General features: G+C 38.5%; 1 protein-coding gene across 4 annotated transcripts in view; it reads right to left on the reverse strand.

The window, feature by feature from the left end:
- Vsig4 (V-set and immunoglobulin domain containing 4) overlaps positions 1-15,702 on the reverse strand; it is a 28,103-nt gene extending 12,401 nt beyond the window's left edge. For 3 of the 4 annotated variants that reach the window (XM_047535093.1, XM_047535092.1, XM_047535094.1), the window contains exons 1-3: positions 15,547-15,702; positions 9,261-9,617; positions 8,229-8,510 (exon numbers count right to left, since the gene is read on the reverse strand). In XM_047535093.1, the coding sequence (XP_047391049.1) occupies positions 8,229-8,510; positions 9,261-9,617; positions 15,547-15,601 (694 nt within the window). In that variant the 5' untranslated portion in view covers positions 15,602-15,702. The remainder of the gene's footprint in view (positions 1-8,228; positions 8,511-9,260; positions 9,618-15,546) is intronic. The other variant, XM_047535095.1, reaches the window with a different exon arrangement.
- Positions 15,703-19,607: the final 3,905 nt, after the last annotated feature.

A 19,607-nucleotide genomic window follows, 5' to 3' on the forward strand; every position in this document is an offset into this window, starting at 1 on the left:
GCCTAGTATGTGCAAGGCACTGGATTTGACTCTCAGCACCACATATAAATAAATGAATAAAATTAAGGTCTATCAACATCTAGAAATTATTTTTTAAAAAGGCTGGGGATGTGGCCCAGTGGTTATGTGCCCCTGGGTTCAATCCCAGTACTAAAAAAAAAAAAAAAGAATGAATGAAAAAAATAAACTGATTTTTCCTGTAAGTTTAGGAACATGATAAATGTGTCCATTCATGCCATGTTTATTCACCATTGTGAATTTTGAAAATACAAACCAGGGAGATTATGCAATCTTTAAAAAAAATTTTTTTTCAGGGTTAGCTCAATGGTAGAGCACTTGCCTACAATGCTTGAGGCCCTGGGTTTGATCCCTAGAGAAAAACTTTTCCAGAGTGTGAAGGAAGAAATAAACTATCAGTGTTTTCAGATAAGATGTGTGTATATAGAAAATTCTTTAAAGTCCATAAATCAATTATTAAAGACAATGAATGAATTTAGTGAGGTTGCAGAATAAAAGATCAATATACAAAAATCAGTTGTGTTTCTATACATGAACAATGGCCAATTAACATTAAGAAATCTATTCTAGTACACTAGCATGAAAATGATATAAAACTTCAGGTCCACACATGTTGCAAATGATAAGATTTCATGCTTTTTCATGGTTGAAAATTATTACATAATGTATTTATACCACATTTTCTTTGTCCATCCAAATGTATAAAAAATGCTACAATACTTTGAAAGATATTTAGCCAACAGAGTCCAAAAATAAATCCATGTATCATTGGTCAGTGATTTTCAACAAGGCCTCCAAGACCATTCAATGTGAAAGTGTGGTCTCTTTAGCTTATGGCTGTGGGACAAGTGGACAGGAACATGTAAAAGAAAGAAATTGGGCCTCTACCTCACTATATACACTAAAATTAACTCAAAATTGATCAAAGTTCTAAACATGAGGGATAAAACTGTAAAAAAATTATAAGAGAACATGGGCAAAAGTCTTCATAAACTGAAATTAGACAATAGTCTCATATGTGACCCAGAAACAGAAATAGCAACATAAAAATAAAGAGTTTGACTTCACCAAAAAAGATTTTAATATGTGCCTTAAAGGATACTTCTAAGAAAGTGAAAACACAACAAATATAATGGAAGAAAGTATTTATTTGCAGGTAATATATTTAATAATGATCTTGTATTTCAAATATATAAAAAAAAACTCTTACAACTCACCAACAAAAAGGCAAACTGCCCAATTTAAAAATGGATAAAATCTTTGGATAGGAAGTTCTCAAAGAAGACTGAAAGCAAAGAGGACTATGTTATATAAATTTCTTTCTAAGTACTCTAGTATTTGTTTTTACATTTGAATGGACAAAGAAAATGTGGTGAATAAATTTCTGACTTCAAGTCATACCCTAAGCTACAGTAAACAAAAAATTATGGTACTGGTACAAAAATAGAAACACATTCCAATGGAACATACTAAACATCCCAGTAACAAACCCACACATCTATAATCAACTGGAGAAATAAATGATGATGGGAAAATGGATATCCACATGTGAAAGTCTGAAACTAGACCCTCATCTCTCACCCTGTACAAAAGTTAACTCAAAAATTGGATCAAAGACCTAAACGTAAGACCTTAAACTCTGAACCTATGAGAAGCAAACCAGAGGAAAAACTTCATGACATTGGTATGAGCAATGATTTTCTGGATAGGAGCCCAAAAGCACAGGAATAAAAAAAAAATTGACAAATGGGAATACATCAAACTAAAAAGCTTCTGCACAACAAAGAAATAATCAACAGTGTGAAGACACAATCTACAGAAAATATTTTTTAACTATTAATTTGACAAAGGGTTAATATCCAGAATATAGTAAGGACTCAAAAAATAATAGCAAAAATCTAAATAATCCAATTAAAAGGAGATGAATGATCTGAACAAACATTCCTCATAAAAATAAATGCAAATGGCGAACAAATATGTGAAAAAAATGCTCGTCTCTTCACCATCAAGAAAATGCAAATCAAAATCACAAGGCCATTATCAGAAAAAATAAATTGTGAGAATGTGGAGAAAAAGAAAATCTTATACACTATTGGTGGGAATGTCAACTAGTACAGTCATTACTGAGAATATTATGGAGGTCCTTCAAAACCTGAAAATAACTCTACCATATGATCCAGTCTCCCCATTTCTGCATATATGTCCAAAGGAAATGCAATCAACATACAAAGACATACCTGCACGTCCATGTTTATTGTGGTACTATTTACAATAGCTACAATAGGAATCAGCCTAGGTGTCCATCAACAGGTGAATGGATAAAGAAAATGTGGTATATAACCAAGCATGGTGGCACACACCTGAAATCCTAGAGGTTTGGGAGACTGAGGCAGGAGGATTGCAAGCTCAAGGCCAGCCTCAGCAATTTAGCAAGACTCTGTCTCAAAATAAAAAATAAAAGGGTTGGGAATGTAACTCAATGGTAAAGCACTCCTGGGTTCAATCTGCAGTACCAAAACAAAACAAAAGAAAACAATTTACAAAGAGTTTGGGAATGGTGTGAGCGTAAGTGATAAATAAAGAGAAGTTGCTTTAGATCAGTGCACATTATATGCATGTATGGAAATACCACATTGAACTGCATTAATATGTACAATTAATACATGTTATTAAGAATAAAAAAGAAGGCATGAAAATGGTCAATAAGCACATGGAAAGATGCTCAGTAACATTCATCATTAAGGACATGCAAATCATAACCAGAACAAGTTTCCATTTCACACCTACTAGGGTGACTATAATTTTAAAAATAATACAGGAAATATGTGCTGGTGAGAATGCGGAGAAAATACAATTTCATAAACTGTGGCAAAGTAATACTGGATAGTCACTTTGGAAAAGAGTTTTGAACTTCCTTTAAAAGTTAATCATAGAGTTACTAAAGGACCTACCCATTGCACTCTTAGTCATAGATCTCTGAGAACTGAAAACATATGGGTACATAATAACTTTTGTTTGTAGCAGTTGTTCATTCATAATTACCAAAATGCAGATATAATCCAAATGCCCATAAACTGAAGAAAGGATAAATAATATGTGGTATATCCATGTAATGATGTTTTTCAGTAATAAAACAATGAAGAACTGATACATGCTTCAATATGAATGAACATTGAAAACACTATGCTAAGTAAAAAACAATGGGCACAAAAGTTCATAATATATGATTCAATTTATATGAAATACACAGAATACGTAATTCCATAGGGACAGAAAGCAGATAATTTTTTTCAGGGTTTAGGGGTATAGGAGAATCAATGTTCCTGCTTAAAAGTTATGAGGTTTTCTTTTAGGATGATTGAAATGTTCTGGACTTACATAACGGGGATGATTTTACCATGATATGAACCACTGAAACTGTACACTTTTAAATGTTGAATTTTTAGCATGTGAAGTGTATCTTAATACAAAATTAAGATGTGAGTGAACAATTGATAGGATTTCTTCAGAGTGAGAAAGTTGAAGAACACTGAGGCAGATAGAACATCATGCTATGTTTCAGAGGTGGAAAAGTATATTACAATATAAGACTGGAAAAGTAGGTTGGGTACAGATTAATAGTGTGGACCTTGTTCTTTGGATGGGTATATCCACAGGGAATAAGTGAAGATTTGTGAGGGAGGGAGTAATAATTACTCAGTTGAAATTTTAGGAAAATAATTCTGACAGCAGTGCAGTGGGATCTTGGAAAGTGAGGAAGTAGCATATTTTGTCCATTCATTAACAAATATTCATTTAATATCTATGTACTAAGTACTTTGATGGTACATAGAAGACCAGTCATAATGTAGATAGCCATAATTCTGCACTCTTGCATTTTGAATATAGTGACATAAAGTAGATATTAATAAATGTTTAAAATGTTGATGTTTTGGTGAGGATGGATGTACTTGGGAAGATCATTGAGAAGACTACTGAAATTTTTCAGGAAAAAAAAGAAAAGTTGATGTAACCACGAGGTCATGGAAAGAAATAGGAGGAACTTAATAAGAAATCTCATTTAGTTGTTGAAATCACAGTATTGGTGATCTTGGTAAGTATTTGGCCATGATAGGTAAAGAGAAGGAGGAGTCAAGGATACTTCTATGTCTTCTAACAGGCAGGAGGATTAGGTATGGTGAATAAAAGGAAAGATTAGTTTGAGAATATATAAGATTATAAATGAAACTGTCCAAAAGGTAACTAGACATTGGGATCTAGTACTCAAAAGACAAATTAAGGATAAAATTACAGTTTGAGAGTTATCAACCTAGATGTATTATTTGAATATTCAGAAAAGGATAAGATTTTCAGATACTACATAGATTCACAAACTAAGTCTTTGAGAACACTTATAATTAACTAGTGAATGGATGAAAAACCAGAAAAATGATCTGAGAAAAGTCTATTAGAAAGACATTAAAGAAACAAGAGAAAATGTTGTTGATAGTAGTGGTTGAAGGATCTTTGAGGAGGAAGGAATGGTCAACAGGATCATCTACTAGAGATATTAAGGTGCTTGCAATGAAGAATGAAGAGATCTTGAGCTTTGGCTATTTGGAGTTTGATGATTACTTCAGTTTGCAAAGTTATATTGTGGAAAATTAGAGGTGCAGCTGGTGGGAGATACTTTCTACAAAAAGTTGATAGTTGGGCTGAGGATATAGCTTAGTTGGTAGATTGCTTGATCGGCATGCACAAGGCCCTGGGTTCAATCCCCAGCACCACCAACAAAAAAAAAGTTGATAGTGACCATAGGAAAGATAGGGTTGCAGGTAGAGAGAAAGGTTTTTTTTTTTTTTTGAGATATCAAAGATTGAATCCAGTGGTGCTCTACCACTGAGCTATACCCCCAGCCCTTTTTATTTTTTATTTTGTGATAGCGTCTTGCTAAGTTGCAAAGACTGACATTGAACTTGAGATTCTCTTGCCTCAGTCACCCAAGTCACTGTGATTATAAGTGTGTGTCACCATACCCAACAAGAGAAAGATATTTTTAAAATAATATGTATATATCATTTACATATACATATTAGGTTTGGATGCATACACATATCCATATGTATTATATGTGTATTTGTGGAGCAAACTAAATAGAGCAGGACACTGAGATAACTGAAGTTAAAAATTCAGGAGGAGGATGGGCTGGGGTTGTGGCTCAGTGGTGGGGCACTTGCTTAGCATGTATGAGGCACTGGGTTCGATTCTCAATACCACATATAAATGAATGAATAAAGCAAAAGTTCATCAACATCTAAAAAATAAATCTTAAAAAAAATTCAGGAGGAGGACTTTGTTGTAGAGAAGAGCAAATCATATTTTTCTGATTATAAAAGGAAATGAGTAGAGAAATGTCAAGGCAGAGAGGAGGGTAGTTGATAGAATTCACAACTGATGAGGGTATGGATCTTCTCCAAGAAGAATAAGGAAGATATTGTGACCTCATTTGATTGGAGCAGGACTGGAGAGCTGAAATAAGGTAGAAATGTTCAGAATTAATACTATAAGAAATGAGACACCAAATGAATGGGCAGACAGCATGGATGAGGGCAGTGGATGTTGCAGAGCATATCTCAAGTACATTCAATTCATATCTGTAGTTTGCTCTGTCAGTTGAACTCAGCAGTCAGAGCAAAGGCTTGAGCCTACAGGGCCATTCCAAAACTATAGATTAGCACAGAGAGTGAGGTGAAAGGGTGAAATATAGGGAGATCTGTGTGGCAAAAAAGAAACAGGGAGCCAGATTTATGGGACTATGAGGGAAAGACAGGTAGAGGAAGCCAAGTGAGAGTAACTTAGTTCAGAGAGCAGGGAAGGGTGGAAAACTGAGAGGAACCTCTCAGACCCTCAATTTCCTTGATTGTACCTTTGTCAGTAGGGGGCAATGGCAAGCACTACATAACAGCATAGTTATGAAAAGCTCTGACTGTGATAAGGAATAAACAGGCTGGTTAGCAGTGAGCAAGTTCTTGCCCAGATGGTCTAGGAACTAACTCACAGAAAGGCAAGAATATTTAATTTGTCTCTTTGTGAAGTACACAAGATTGGACTTTCCGGTCATGACATACCCTCTTTCCTTGACCAGACTGTTGGCTCTCAGAGAACTGAGTCACTATCTATAGATTGTTGTCAGAATGAGACCAATTTTGTTCCCTCCAAAACAAACAGACTAGGATTATATCAGCACAGACATCTTCACTGCAATTCAAATTTGGTGGTGGTGCGGGGAAATCCCTCCACGAAAACACAGGGGTCTCAAAACACCTTCAGTTTCCTAACCTAACAATTCCCTCCTTCTCCTTATAAAGAGCTATCCTTAAAGTTCAGTAATTTTCAGTGGTTTTGAGGATGATTTCCTAAAAGTCATTAGTTCCAAATACGCTTTGGGCAATGAAAGCCTTGTTGTCTTCCCTTTCAAGGAGATACCTTGGAAGCCAAAAATTCATTTGAGCATGTATATTTTCAGCTCTTCACCTAACTCCAGCCTGCAGTCTTTTTAATATTTTTTTTGCACTACTGGGGCTTGAACCCACAAGTACTTTGCCAATGCGTTTCATCCCCTGCCCTTTTTATTTTATCTTGAAACATGATCTTGTTAAATTGCTGAGGCTGCCTTGAATTTATGATCCTCCTGCCTCAGGCTCCCAAGTCACTGGGATTACAGGTGTGTGCCACCATACCCATCTCAAACCTGTAGTCTTTGTATGCATAGAATGTATATGACAGTGCTGGAAGGAACAGTCAAATCTTGATTAACTAGAGCCCATACTCATGAAGACCTCAAACAGAACTTGCATTTGGCTTTAGGAAGAAGGGTTAAAATTAAAAGAAAATATGTACAAGTCTGGGTTTTATTTCATAAAGTAAAAAGAAACATAAAGTAAGCTGGATGTAGTGGTGCATGTCTGTAATTCCAGCAACTTGGAAGTTTGAGGCAGGAGGATTGCAAGTTTGAGGTGACCTTGGCAATTTAGGAAGACCCTGTCTCAAGATAAAATAAAAATGATTTGGGGATGTAACTCATTGGCAAAGCACCCCTAAGTTCAATCTCAAGTACCAAAAAGGAAGGAAGGAAGGAAGACCAAACAACAATAAAGAACTCCAACAAACAAACAAACAAAAAAAGAACCGATTTGTTTTTAAAAAAACAACCAAAGGGCCTCAGTGGTAGAGTGCTTGCCTAGCATGGCCCTGGGTTCACTACTCAGTGCCACATAAAAATAAATGAATAGGGGCTGGGGATATAGCTCAGTTGGTAGAGTGCCTGCCTCGCATGCACAACGCCCTGGGTTCAATCTCCAGCACCACAAAAAATAAATAAATAAATAAATGAATAAAATAAAAGTGTTGTGTCCATCTGCAGCTAAAATACATATTCTAATATGTATACAATATATAATTTAAATATATATGTATATATGTGTGTATTAAATATAATATATAAATATATAATGATATATAGTAACATATAATATAATTATATATAATAATACACACACACACACACACACACACACACACATATATATATATATCAGCCAATGTGTGCCCAGGATCTGCTATAGATTCACCCATATGAAACAATTAGACATAGTGGAAAGAGCAAAAACTCTCAGCACAAATCTGGATTTGCACTTTGCTGTATGCTCATGAACAAGTAGATTCCCTTTTCTGGTTCTGAATTTCCTCTTATGTAAAATGAGAGTAATGAGGGCTAGGAATGTAACTCAGTGGTAGAGTACCCCTGGATTCCCAATCAATCAGTCAACAGGGCTCTGGTATAGTTCTATGGCAGAGTGCTTGCCTAGACACTTGAGACCCTGGGTTTGGTCCCTAGAATCACAAAAAAAAGAAAGAAAAAAAATGAGAGTAATGATAGGTATACCTCATGGGACATTTGTAGGGACTCATTGAGAAAATGTATATTGAGTTCTTGAATTTAGACAGATATTATGTGCCTGGTGCCACTTTTCCTTTCATTATATTAAATGACAGACATTATCGCTAGCTCTGCTGTCCCCAGATCCAAACATGTGTGTGTGTGTGTGTGTGTGTGTGTGTGTAATTGTACAGTCATTGACTATCCAGAATCCCACTCCCTCAACTGCTCTCTAGCATAAGGCACAATTCTGAGGTATCCTTGGTTCAAGGTTGTCTGTTAAGATGCTCACCTTTGACCACAAATTTCACAATGTCACTGCGCTGCTCAGAGCCTACCCGGCCCTTAGCAGTACAAAAATAGGAGCCCGAGTCAGCCACCACTGCAGGCTTGAAGAGTAAGGTACCCAAGTTTCCTACTTTGATGGGTTCCAGGTTATCAGTCTGTTCCTTGTACCAAATATAACTGATGGGAGGAGAACCCCGAGCCTGGCATTGAAGGCTAATCCTCATTCCCTGGGGCACCGTGAAACCATAACCGCTGCCAGTTGTCACCGTAGGCTTGGAGACAGGGACTGCAAAGGAAAGACAAGAAAGGAGACTCTAGGAAATCCTAAGGATATAGGGACACATGGCTAAGTTATACTTGCTGGTCACAAGGACATACATGAATATAGCTACACATGGAACTAAAGGGGGCTCCTGACATGAAAGGAAAAAGGGAAAAGATCAATGTAGATAAAAATATTCCCTTTGGAAGATTAGGTACTGTTTTGTATTATCTGTGGTTTGGAATTATCTGGAGTTGAAAATCAACTGACTTGAGAAAATGATGCTAGTTTTATTTTTGAGCTCAAATAGTTTTTGGATTATCTACATTTTGAGATTACCAGAGTCAGATTCTTACAAAATTGTTAAGCCAGGAAAATTTACAATGGCTAACTCCTGCTTCCTTTTCTTCAAAACGTTTGTGCTTGCAGTTATCTAGTCTCCAATATTCTGTAAGGTATACTCATTTTCATGAGCTTTAAAGCCTAGAACTGAAGGAGGGCAACCAATCTATAAATGCCAGAATTTCTTTGACACTTGAAGAGGTAGAGATTTGAAAGCCAGGAGCCCTTCACAATACTTTCATAGATTCTGCCATGGAAGTGATGACCCTGAGGATCCTCTGCATGTCACTTTCCTCTGATTAGCACATATAACATAAGAGAACCTATGCACAGATAAATCAAGTTCTCTCAATTTCTCAGAGGTTTCTAGGAATATAGTACTCTGTTGGACCTTTGCTGATCAGTGCTTTCCTACTTCCCATAGTGACTCACGTTTCTGGACACGGAGCTCAATAATCTTATCTCTTATCACTTGGTTGCCATCAGGGGTCTGCCAGGTGACTTCACAAATGTAGTGGCTTCGGTCATCCATCTCTAGGGTATTCAGTTGGAGGGACACATCCCCTGGAACGTCATAGCTCACATTCAGGCGGCGCCGGTACTTGGTCTGCTGAATATGGTCTCCAGAGGAGTCACGTAGAAAGATGGTAACTGGGTCTGAGCCACGTTGTACCAGCCACTTCACCAAGACTTGAGTGTAGCCTTTTAGGGGACCATAGGTACAGGGCATATTCACATCCCCTTTCCATGGCCCTATCACACTTTCTGGTCCTTCCAGTATGGGATGGCCTGAAGAAAGTGAACAGAGGAAGGAAGCAAACACTGTAGATGTTGTAACCACCTGGGAGCTATGGAGGCAGTGGCAGGCCTCAATAGTTTCTAAGAAACATTCTTCAAATTTCCTTTCATCACACTTTTTTGTTTCCTGTGCCCTTTTGTTCTCTGCCAGCCTCCCCTACCATCAGAACCAGTCTTCAGAAGGATAATCCTTAACATTGTTTTTAACTCTTACGAGTTTCAAGTCCTTTTCATGTCACTGCTTTGCTATGAGGTGACCCTGACTAAGTAACTTCCATCATAAAAGACTAATTTTCTTCATCTATAATGTGGAGAGTTTGGATAGAATGATCTGTATGGATTCTACCAACTTTGACATTCTGCATATCCATGAAAAAAAAATTTTCTTGTAACATTTTCCAAGAGATGTGGAAGGAAAAAATCATGAGCAGTTGGGTCTGGATTATTTCATTTTGTGTAAATATGTGCCTGGAGAAATGTAGGGGTTTCAGGGCTTGGCAAAGAAAGGCCTTCTTTCTTGTTATCCGCCTTGTTCCCTCAGAAGAAAGGCTTAGTAATTGGGGTCCCAACCCTGAGTTCTTCTCTGGATGGGAGGAAGTAGGTTACAGGGAATTCTGATGGGGTAATTTTGTGTATGGAATAGGACTGGGTGTGCATTCCTGTTTAACAAAATCATCAGTTATTGTTAAGTTTGAAACCTGCACTTTGTAAGTTTGACTGATTTTTTTAATTCTCTTTTTTTCTATGTTTATTTCCTTTTTGGTTTTTCTTATAATCAGCATTCATTGGAATATTCCATCCTTAGGGGGTAAAGATTTGTCTATACCTGGTCTGGAGAGAAAAAGGGTCTGAATAAAATCCTGGCACTGGCTGTGCTAGGAATAGTGGTAGAAGCAAATGGAGAATGTTCCATAGTGGGCTAAGGAGGGAAACCCAGAGGGAGAAGGATCGGGACATTGAAGCAGCCATTGCCTTCCCTTTAGAATTTTTCATTCATAAGCTCACATTTTGAGGATTTTATGTTCTATTCAACTGAGGCCAGCAGAAAGGGATTGTATTTAGACAATATTTTTATGTCTCTCCTAGGACATGTGGTTTCTGTGTGTGAGCTCTTATTAAACAAAATTCTTTTATTTATCTCAGGATTCCCAGGTTCCAGTCAAGCAGACAAAAGATTACACCTTTTGGATAGGGTGGGAGTATGATTTCTAGCTCCTAAAATTTACTGTCAAGCACAAGGTTTTCTATCAATGGCAATACTGAAGTTAAGCCTTTGGCCTGTGACCTCACTAGGGACTCTTAGAAAAACAGCATATTTTAGCCAAGATAAAGACCTTGAGTAGAAAAGAGTAAATAAACATTTACACCATGTTGCTAGATCCACCACTAACTCCCTGGAGAGTTTCAGACATGGCAGGGAGCAGAACTGAGTCCTACAAATGGAAACACAAGAGGGACAGATTTTAGTTTGCTCTAAAAATGAATTTTATAATTAGAACTTTCTATAGATAAATTAAGCCATCTTGGGAAGTTCTAAACTCTGTCTGGATCTTGGACAGCATTATTTTTTAAGGTTCCTTTCAACACAGGTCAAGTGCTAACAGACAGTATGGGGGAACAGAAGTTAAATAATTACATGTTCTACCTGGTAGTGAACTTTTACCAGATGGTGGCTTTCACTATGCTATTGATGGTTCATGCTTCTGTGTGCATGAAGATACAGCTTATGATCACCTTGGACACATTTTCCCATACATATTTTTGACCACATGCAAAAAACATTTGAGCTTCTTGGTTAATGAACTCTTACCCATTAATCTTCCTTTAAATCTGCCCAATCTCTCTCTTTTTTTCCACTGAAAAGCATTCTCACACTTCCCTCCTGGGCAACAGTGCAGCATTCTGCTGTGAGGACATCTGGAGCTGCTGCAAATGCCTGTGTCTTTGCATATACATGTCTTCCCTCTGACCTTAAGGGAGCTCCAAGGCCTGGTTTGCATTTCCCTCTCTGGGAATTTGTTGGAGATTTTCACATCGCTCACTCTGGTCTGTGAAGAACATGGCCACCCAGTCCGAATTTTATAATATTGAAAGTAACTTCTGAAAATAGGTCAGGTTTGAATCCCCCACACCAGATTGGGGGTGTGGGACAGAGTTAGTAACTAGACTTTCCAGAATGGCACAGTTTTTTCCCCTGTGTTTAATTTTTTTCTTTCACCATCCCTCCTTCTTTCTTTCCTCCTTCCACTCACTCTTCTACCTCTATTCTACCTTGCTTCTGTTCCTCCTTCTCTCGTTTCTTTTCCTCCATGTTCTTCTGTCCTTTTCTTCCTCCTGCTTTCATTAGTAGCATAGAGAGTGCATAGTAGATACAGGGCATCACAAGAAAGAGGACATTCTACTATTCTCCATCTTCCCTCTTCTCCAGAGTGAAGATGACCACGATAACATTGAGTTATACCTTCCAACTATCTCTGTGGTGCCCAGAGATCCTAGAAAAACACCTAGCAGGAGAACCTAGTAAGATCAGGAAGGTAGTGAAAGACTGCATAAGACAGTAATAATAACAGCATCTAGATCCAAGGTCTGTCTTACCATTTTTCTGTGTGACCTTGGGTAAATTACAAAATCTGTCTGAACTTTTGGTCATTATCAATAAAATGAAAATAATAACATGTATTACATGGAAGGTTGTTGTTACAATTAAATTAACTCGTACATGTGAAAGCACTTATCATATAGCTCACATTCAGTAGGTGTTGGATAAATGTTGGTCTTCTCCTATGTTCCAAGTGAGATTTATCATATTTGCTTTGATTCTGCCTGTTCTATAGCAGTTCTCATTAGTGTCTTCCCCGGTGTGAACAGATTCATTTGATTGGATCACTGGCAATTTTAATTTGGACCTGAAGGAAGTAATCACATTACAAGATAAGGAACCACCCTTCACGGCCTGATAGACTCCACTGAGTTATGGACCAGTATGAGGTCATCTGTGGGTTTTAAGGCAGCCAGACAGAACACAGTAGCATGCACCTCCAATAACAGGACTGGCTTGGCAACCAATGTGAAATGTTGGCCAAATTAAGCAATACTTCTAACATTCCTGGAATATTGAATAGGAAAAATCCATTTCAGGAAAGTCCCACCTCCTAGTGAAATGTTCTGCCCCTTATAGATACCTTAAAACCACCAAATGGTAAGCTACTTGGTAAAACAGGGGTTGAGGTATCAGGCAGGATGAAATTTGGAGAATTCAGAAATGGCATAATTGGAAGGGATTTTAGAAATCACTTAATCACATTTCTTCAAGGGTACATATGGGGAAGCTGAGGCAGAGAGGGAGAGAGAGAGAGAGAGAGAGAGAGATTTATATAAAGTCACATAGATAGCAAGAAAAAGATGGGTCTGGAGGCCTAGGATATAGACTTTCAGATGGTAAATTTCTTGCTTTCTTTCTTAACTTATTAAAGCACCAGTCACAACTGAAACCTGAAGTCAACAATACCTTACCTGGACCTACCTAACATGGTTTCAAGAATGTTATCCTGGGCTGAGGAGATAGCTCAGTTGGTAGAGTGCTTGCCTTGCAATCACAAGGCCCTGAGTTCAATCCCCAGCACCACAAAAAAAATGTATCTTATCACTAGATATTATCTCCCTGACTGCCTGAAAAAAATGCCCCCATATGTTAACTACTTTCTGACAGAACTTTCCCATAATCACAGAGTCTGTTCTCTTTCAAGGAAGAACTGGATTTCCTTTAAATGTTGATTTCCTTTGGGAGAAAGACCAGGGCTGGACAGGTTTGTTGAAGGAGGTTTTATCTTAAGAAAGAGGGGACATTGGACTTGGAAAAGTAAAGTGCAATGGTCAGGAAGAAAGGAAAGGCTTAATTTGTTGGGTGTGGGCCCCGTTCTCAGGCACATTTTGGGTCCCTTTCAGAATCTCTTCTCCCCTCATCACAGAGAGTAAGTTCCCATTCCTGTGTTCCAACACTCCCTGTGCCTGGTCTTTCTCCATCTCCTGAGTTACCTTCTGGATAGTGGGTTAGCTTCAATAATAAATGTTTATAAAATGTTTAAAGTGTTTATTAAGTGTTTAAAATGTTTACAAAATGTGAAAACATCATTTTATTATGATTGTTTTAACATGTGTCTTAGCCCACAGGAAGAGACTGAAAGTTAATTAAGGCCCCTAGAGGTTTTATAGCATTGAAGTCTCAGTCCCACAGAACTATCCAGCTGGCAGCCTTCTGAGACCAACCAAGTCAATCTTCTCACTGTACAGATGGTCTGGGGTCAGTGAGGTCCAAGGAGGAGGAAGACTTTATTGGCTATGTGGTGTATCCTGAACCACAGCTCTAATGTAAGAACTTATACACATATGAAAGACTTGCTTCCAGAGCTGGAGACATTTATAGACTGGGGAAGGAAAAAGACATATGGGAATGCTCACTTGCTCGCTCGCTCTCTCTCTCTCTCTCTCTCTCTCTCTCTCTCTCTCTCTCTCCCCCCTTCTCTCTCTCTCCCCTTCCCTCTCCCACCAATGAACACACACACACACACACACACACACACAGACACACATGATTTAAATTTAACATTTATACAATGTTTCTCCATAATTCTTAGCTCACACCAACAAATTAAGAGAAGGTAGAGAGGTATATTCTAAAACTTAACTTCAGAATAAAAATATTATAGTTACAAAAAGAACTCAGGAGCAGGAGTACTAACTTTATCACTAATTATCTGTGGTCTGGGGAAAATTATTTTCCCTCAGAGCTGACTTAATTCAGGGTCTTTTTAAACTTTGAGATTCTAGAGGTTGATGGGTCCCAGAGTCCCAAGACATGGTAACCGAATCTGAATAACTTATAGAAAGTTGGGTTTCTGACTCTACATGTGACATCAAACTAACACCTATCCAGCCTGTCCCTTTAGGGAGATGAAACAAGCAGGGGTTCAGTGAGAACCCCTTTACCCTATCTTAAGTCTCACTTAGCTATTACCCAGGCTTAGTTTTCTGAAAATTCATCTCACTTTTGGTTGTAAATGAGCATAGAGGAAGATCCACAGAAATAATGACACTATGGGATAATTCAGCTTCTTTTGAGATATGTTTCTAGCATTAGGCTCCCATAAACACTTCAGACAAACTGGGCCATGTCTACAGGGAAGTTAGCTAGCCTAAGAGGGAGTAAGAAACCAAGTCCTATAGAAACTAGGTGAAGGAGCTGGAACTGTTTAGCTTGGAGAAGAGAAGAGTTAAGAGGACCTAGTGTATTTCTTCAAACCTTTAAAGGGATTTAACAGGGAAAAGGAAGCATATATGTGTTATGTGATTCTAGAAGGAGCCTTTGAAAAGAAGCCACAGGGAGGCAGATTTAGTTCAATGCAAGTAACATTTAGAGTGGCTCCTGGATAAACAAGATATTCTGGAGAAGTAATAAACTCTGATGAATAGTGATATAGCCTACTTCAAAATTCTTGTCTACTTCTTAGACAACATTCCTTCTTTGGGGACTGCATAGCAAACAAGGAGCAGAGGCTTAGAAGCACAGGGGTTGGGTCTAATGGATGAATTTTGGGTAAAAGAGAGCAGATGGGGGATTTGGGTGATATTGGCAATCTTTTTGGTAGATGTCTCTGAGATTCAAGCATTAGAAAATCATGCAGATGTTTTCCAAGAGGGAATCCTTTGTAATCTCTACCCAAACTTGACTTTCAGCTTTTTCAGCAGGCTTCTACTCCCTCCCTTTCTTTGCCCGTAGCTGGGAAACTTGTAACATTACCTGAAAACACTCACCTGTCCCAGCAGGAATAGGCTTTCTTCAGTAAGCATTCAGCACCAACCCCCTCCCCCAGATTTTTGCCTGGGCCTGTGGTGGCAGCCAGTCCCCCACTTGCTGCCTTACCATAAGTGACCACCATTAGGTGACCCAGGAGCAGTAGACCCAGAAAGATCCCCATCACAGTCAGAGTCACTTCTGTCCTTTCTTCCAGCCTCCTACTGCCAAGGAGACTTGAACTCCTAGGGGCTGCCAGTGTCTGTATCTGCTCACTTCCCTTACTTCTCTATATCTTTGACCTGAACTCCTAGTCCCACTGTACATTCCCCTTCCTTCCCTATTTCAGCCCAAATCACGTGGGATGTCCCCTTCCCCCTGCCTGAGGTTGGAGATTTGAGGGTGAGTGAAGCAATTCCTCCCCCTGCTATGGTATTGACTTGAATTTCCCTGGAGCCAGTGGGACTCTCTGGTCTTTGATCTCCCAGGCTGTGTTTATTTTGGGTCCCCTCCACAAGACTCAGAGGTTGGGGGCGGCCTTTGGGGTGAGTCTGCTCACTCTAGTATGGGGGTGTTTTCCTTTCTGGTGGGCCTAGGGAGAAGAAATCAACTTTGCTGACCTATGCAATTTTCATCAATTGTACTGTTAACTCCTGCTTACTCAGCCTATGCAAATGGACAGTTTTAGAGTTGGTGCACCTGTGGGCTTCTGATTACAAGTGCTTAGTGTGTGAAAGGGCTTTCTACACAACAAAGCTTAAATAATTGGCAAACCCGCGAATGAGGCTGTGATAAGGGGAAATGCCCCATATCTCATAATGGGAAAGCTTTTTCAATCACTTTCTCCAATAACCCCATCTCCCTGGTGGTAAAGGAGAATCCATTTTCATTAATGATCCCCATGGTTTTTCATAAGGCATTTATTATTCACTTCTTCTAAGGGAAAGATAAATTTTGCTTTCATTGCAATAGGCAATTGACTTGATAGTGATATGCTCTATTAGGCTGAACTATTTCATTGACTTCCAATTGATAGAGACCCTGACTTACAAGAGAGTGACATGAAGTCCCCTAGCAAAGCTCAATTGCTCAAAGCTTCTCAGGCCCCAGAGTGACTGAAATTTCATCAGTAATCTAATTCTATGTGTGGCACTGCCTGCAGTCAACTAAACTTTGAAATCATAAGCAATTTGAAAATGAAAAATACATCCAACAAATTCATACTGCACTCTAATTAATGTCTAAGATTTGTTTTTTATTTGATTGGAGGTATATAAGAGGGCTTGGTCAGGGAGAGAGGTCTTATGGAGGGAAATGGGATTGGACAGAAAGACATGCTTTCCAAGAGATGGCTACATACAAATGATTTGGGTTTGTGTGCAAGTGGTAAGAGGATACCTCAACATTTCAGGTCAAATTATCACACAGGATTCTGTCAAACCCTTCTGCCTCCTGAAGTCAATATCCCTTGGCTGACTGTCCTTTGTTCTTTTGGCTACTTGATTCAGTGCACCTCACTGGAACTTTTAGGCTTTCTTTCCCATTATGTTTTCATTCAGGGAAACCTACACTTCAGAGAAACTTCCATTTGTGTTTTCTAACCAACACCCTACCACCACTACTAACACACACACACACACATACACACACACACTGCCCCTCTCCTCTACAGCTTTTCCTGCCGAGGAGGTAGAAGCCCATTAGACTGGTGTCAATTTTCGCTTACCCTTGTGTATCTTTTGACCTGTATCTTGTTAGGAGTTCCTGTATCTAAAGATAACGTAATGTGCTGGGGGAAGTATGCACAGAATTTGTCTGGGGAAGACCTCCAGCCTTGCAGTGGACTCAGCAACCCAGTAGATCATAAGAGAATTGGATAGGAAATCAGTTAGCTTTGAGACAGGCCTGACACTGCATCTATTTCATTCTGAAATCTTGGCCAAATCAAAACTTTCTGAACCTTAGCTTCCCCAATTATCACCTCATTAGACTTGATACTATATCTTCTAGGATTTAAAAATGAAACTATATTATACCAACCAATTTACTAAGCATTTTTCATGGGTGATTTAATTTGGTTCTTACAATCCCTCAGGTAGGTATTATTATAATTATGTTTGTAGGTTTCTTCATTACTCTTTACTCCTCTGCATTTCTTTTCTTTTTCTTTGTAGAACTTACCACTACTTGACATAGTGCATATTTATGAACTTCCTTGTTTGTTGTCTGTCTCACTCTCTGGAATGGAGACCTCATGAAGACTGCAGTTTTGTGTGCCATGTCCACTGCTGTATCTCTAGTGACTAAAACAGTGCCTAATAAAGATTTAATAAATACTTGTTGAGTGAATGAATTAAACAAGTCTCCATTTTACAAAGAAGACTAAGACCTAGAATGATGAAATGACTTACATGTATAGAGGTACCTAGACAAGATTCAAGCTCATAGCTCAAGAAATGATGCTGTTAAATACCACACTATTTGTTTTCTTCATACCATTAATGATCACTTAGTATTTCCAAACCTCTGGACGTTATGAGAAAGACAGAAAACATTTTAGACATGGTTCCTGGCTAAGAAATACTTTAAATAAAGTCAAGACTCACAGGTATGGACATATCGATGGGCACACACTAATACTAGGTGGATTATTGAGTTTTTAAATTTGTGGCTTAAATATCTATTGAAGGTATAAGAGTGTGGGAAGGGTTCCCAAAGGAAGTGATACCAAAACTTTTATAGAGCTCTTGCTCTTAACCCTAGGTGTGACATTGTAGAAAAGACATTACAAATACCCTTTTTTCGTGGTGCTGGGCATCAAATTCAGGCCCTTATCCATTATAAGCACATACTCTACCACTGAGCATCAGGAGCAGCATTTTCTGTTTGGGGAAACTGATGTCCAGATGCACCATAGAACCTGCCCATGGTCATACAGCTGGTAAGTGGCAGAAGTGAGATTCCCCATACAAGTAGGCCTGTTTCCAAAGAATGTACCCTTTTTCCTCAATACCCCATGATGATACTTGAGCTGAAATATAAAGGACAGAGTAGATGAAGAGGAGAGAAGAAAGAAATGGATTGGTAATCTGGGAGTTTACCTCTTCATTATCTTCAAACCCAGCACCTCCCAGACAATGGCATGTGGTAATAGTTCACAGATTGTGAATGAGCAGCCTTTGAAGTCTGGTATCCAGAGGTCACTGTGGCTTGGTACCTACATTCACCCCCATAGAACACCTTCTTAGAAAAAATGGAGCAGTTTATCACTGTGAATACATTAGTTGAGAACACACTGTGCACCTTAGGCTTGGCTGTGCTAGAGGGAAGCAGAGATATAAAGAGGAAATTCACACAGGTCCTGCTTAAAGACACATGCACACATATAAACACACAAGTGCACAAGTGCCACTTTGAACTACAGATGCAGATACATGTGGTCACACATAAACAAAGATGTGTGTGTGCATAAAATGACCCCAAGGATAAGATGTGAGCACACTGACACACAATACACAAAATTTATATGGACACACAAGAACATAGGACACAGAATATGCAGTACACAGATATACACAGATATAGAAAAACAAGCACTGAAACACAGATTCATAAACTCAAGCAGAACATAGCACATGAATGTAAGTTATAAGTGCATGAACACTAATATAAACACAAATACAACATACATGTACATAGAAACACACATAAATATCAACCCAAAAATACTTAAAAGATAAGTATGTGAACTTAAATGTAAACTAATAATAAGAGGTCTCACATACTAAGAGGCAAGAGAATGACAGAAACTCATTTGAACAATGGGAGGTAAGGGGTGGTAGCAAATCCCATGGAATTTAGTGGTCAAGGAAGTCTTCTAAGAAGACATGTGGTTTTGACTGAGGTTTGAAGTTTGGTTAGAACTGGATAGGTAAAGGTGATGATGAAGGTATTCCAGGTAAGTGGTAGAGTAATAACCAATGCCCAGAGGCAATCATGAACAAGAAAAATTTTGTTGAAGAAAATTTTAGTTGGACTTTATTTTGGTGCACGTATGCAAAAGTTAGGGAGCAAACAGCCTCATCAGATTGTGGAGGAGTTTGAAAATCAGGCCAAAATGCCTACATTTTGTAGGCTTCTAGAGTAGCCATAGAAAGTTCTAAAGTGAAGCAGAGACCTGCTATTGCTGT

The sequence above is a fragment of the Sciurus carolinensis genome, chromosome X (genome assembly GCF_902686445.1).
Source record: "Sciurus carolinensis chromosome X, mSciCar1.2, whole genome shotgun sequence".
Taxonomy (NCBI): Eukaryota; Metazoa; Chordata; class Mammalia; order Rodentia; family Sciuridae; genus Sciurus; species Sciurus carolinensis.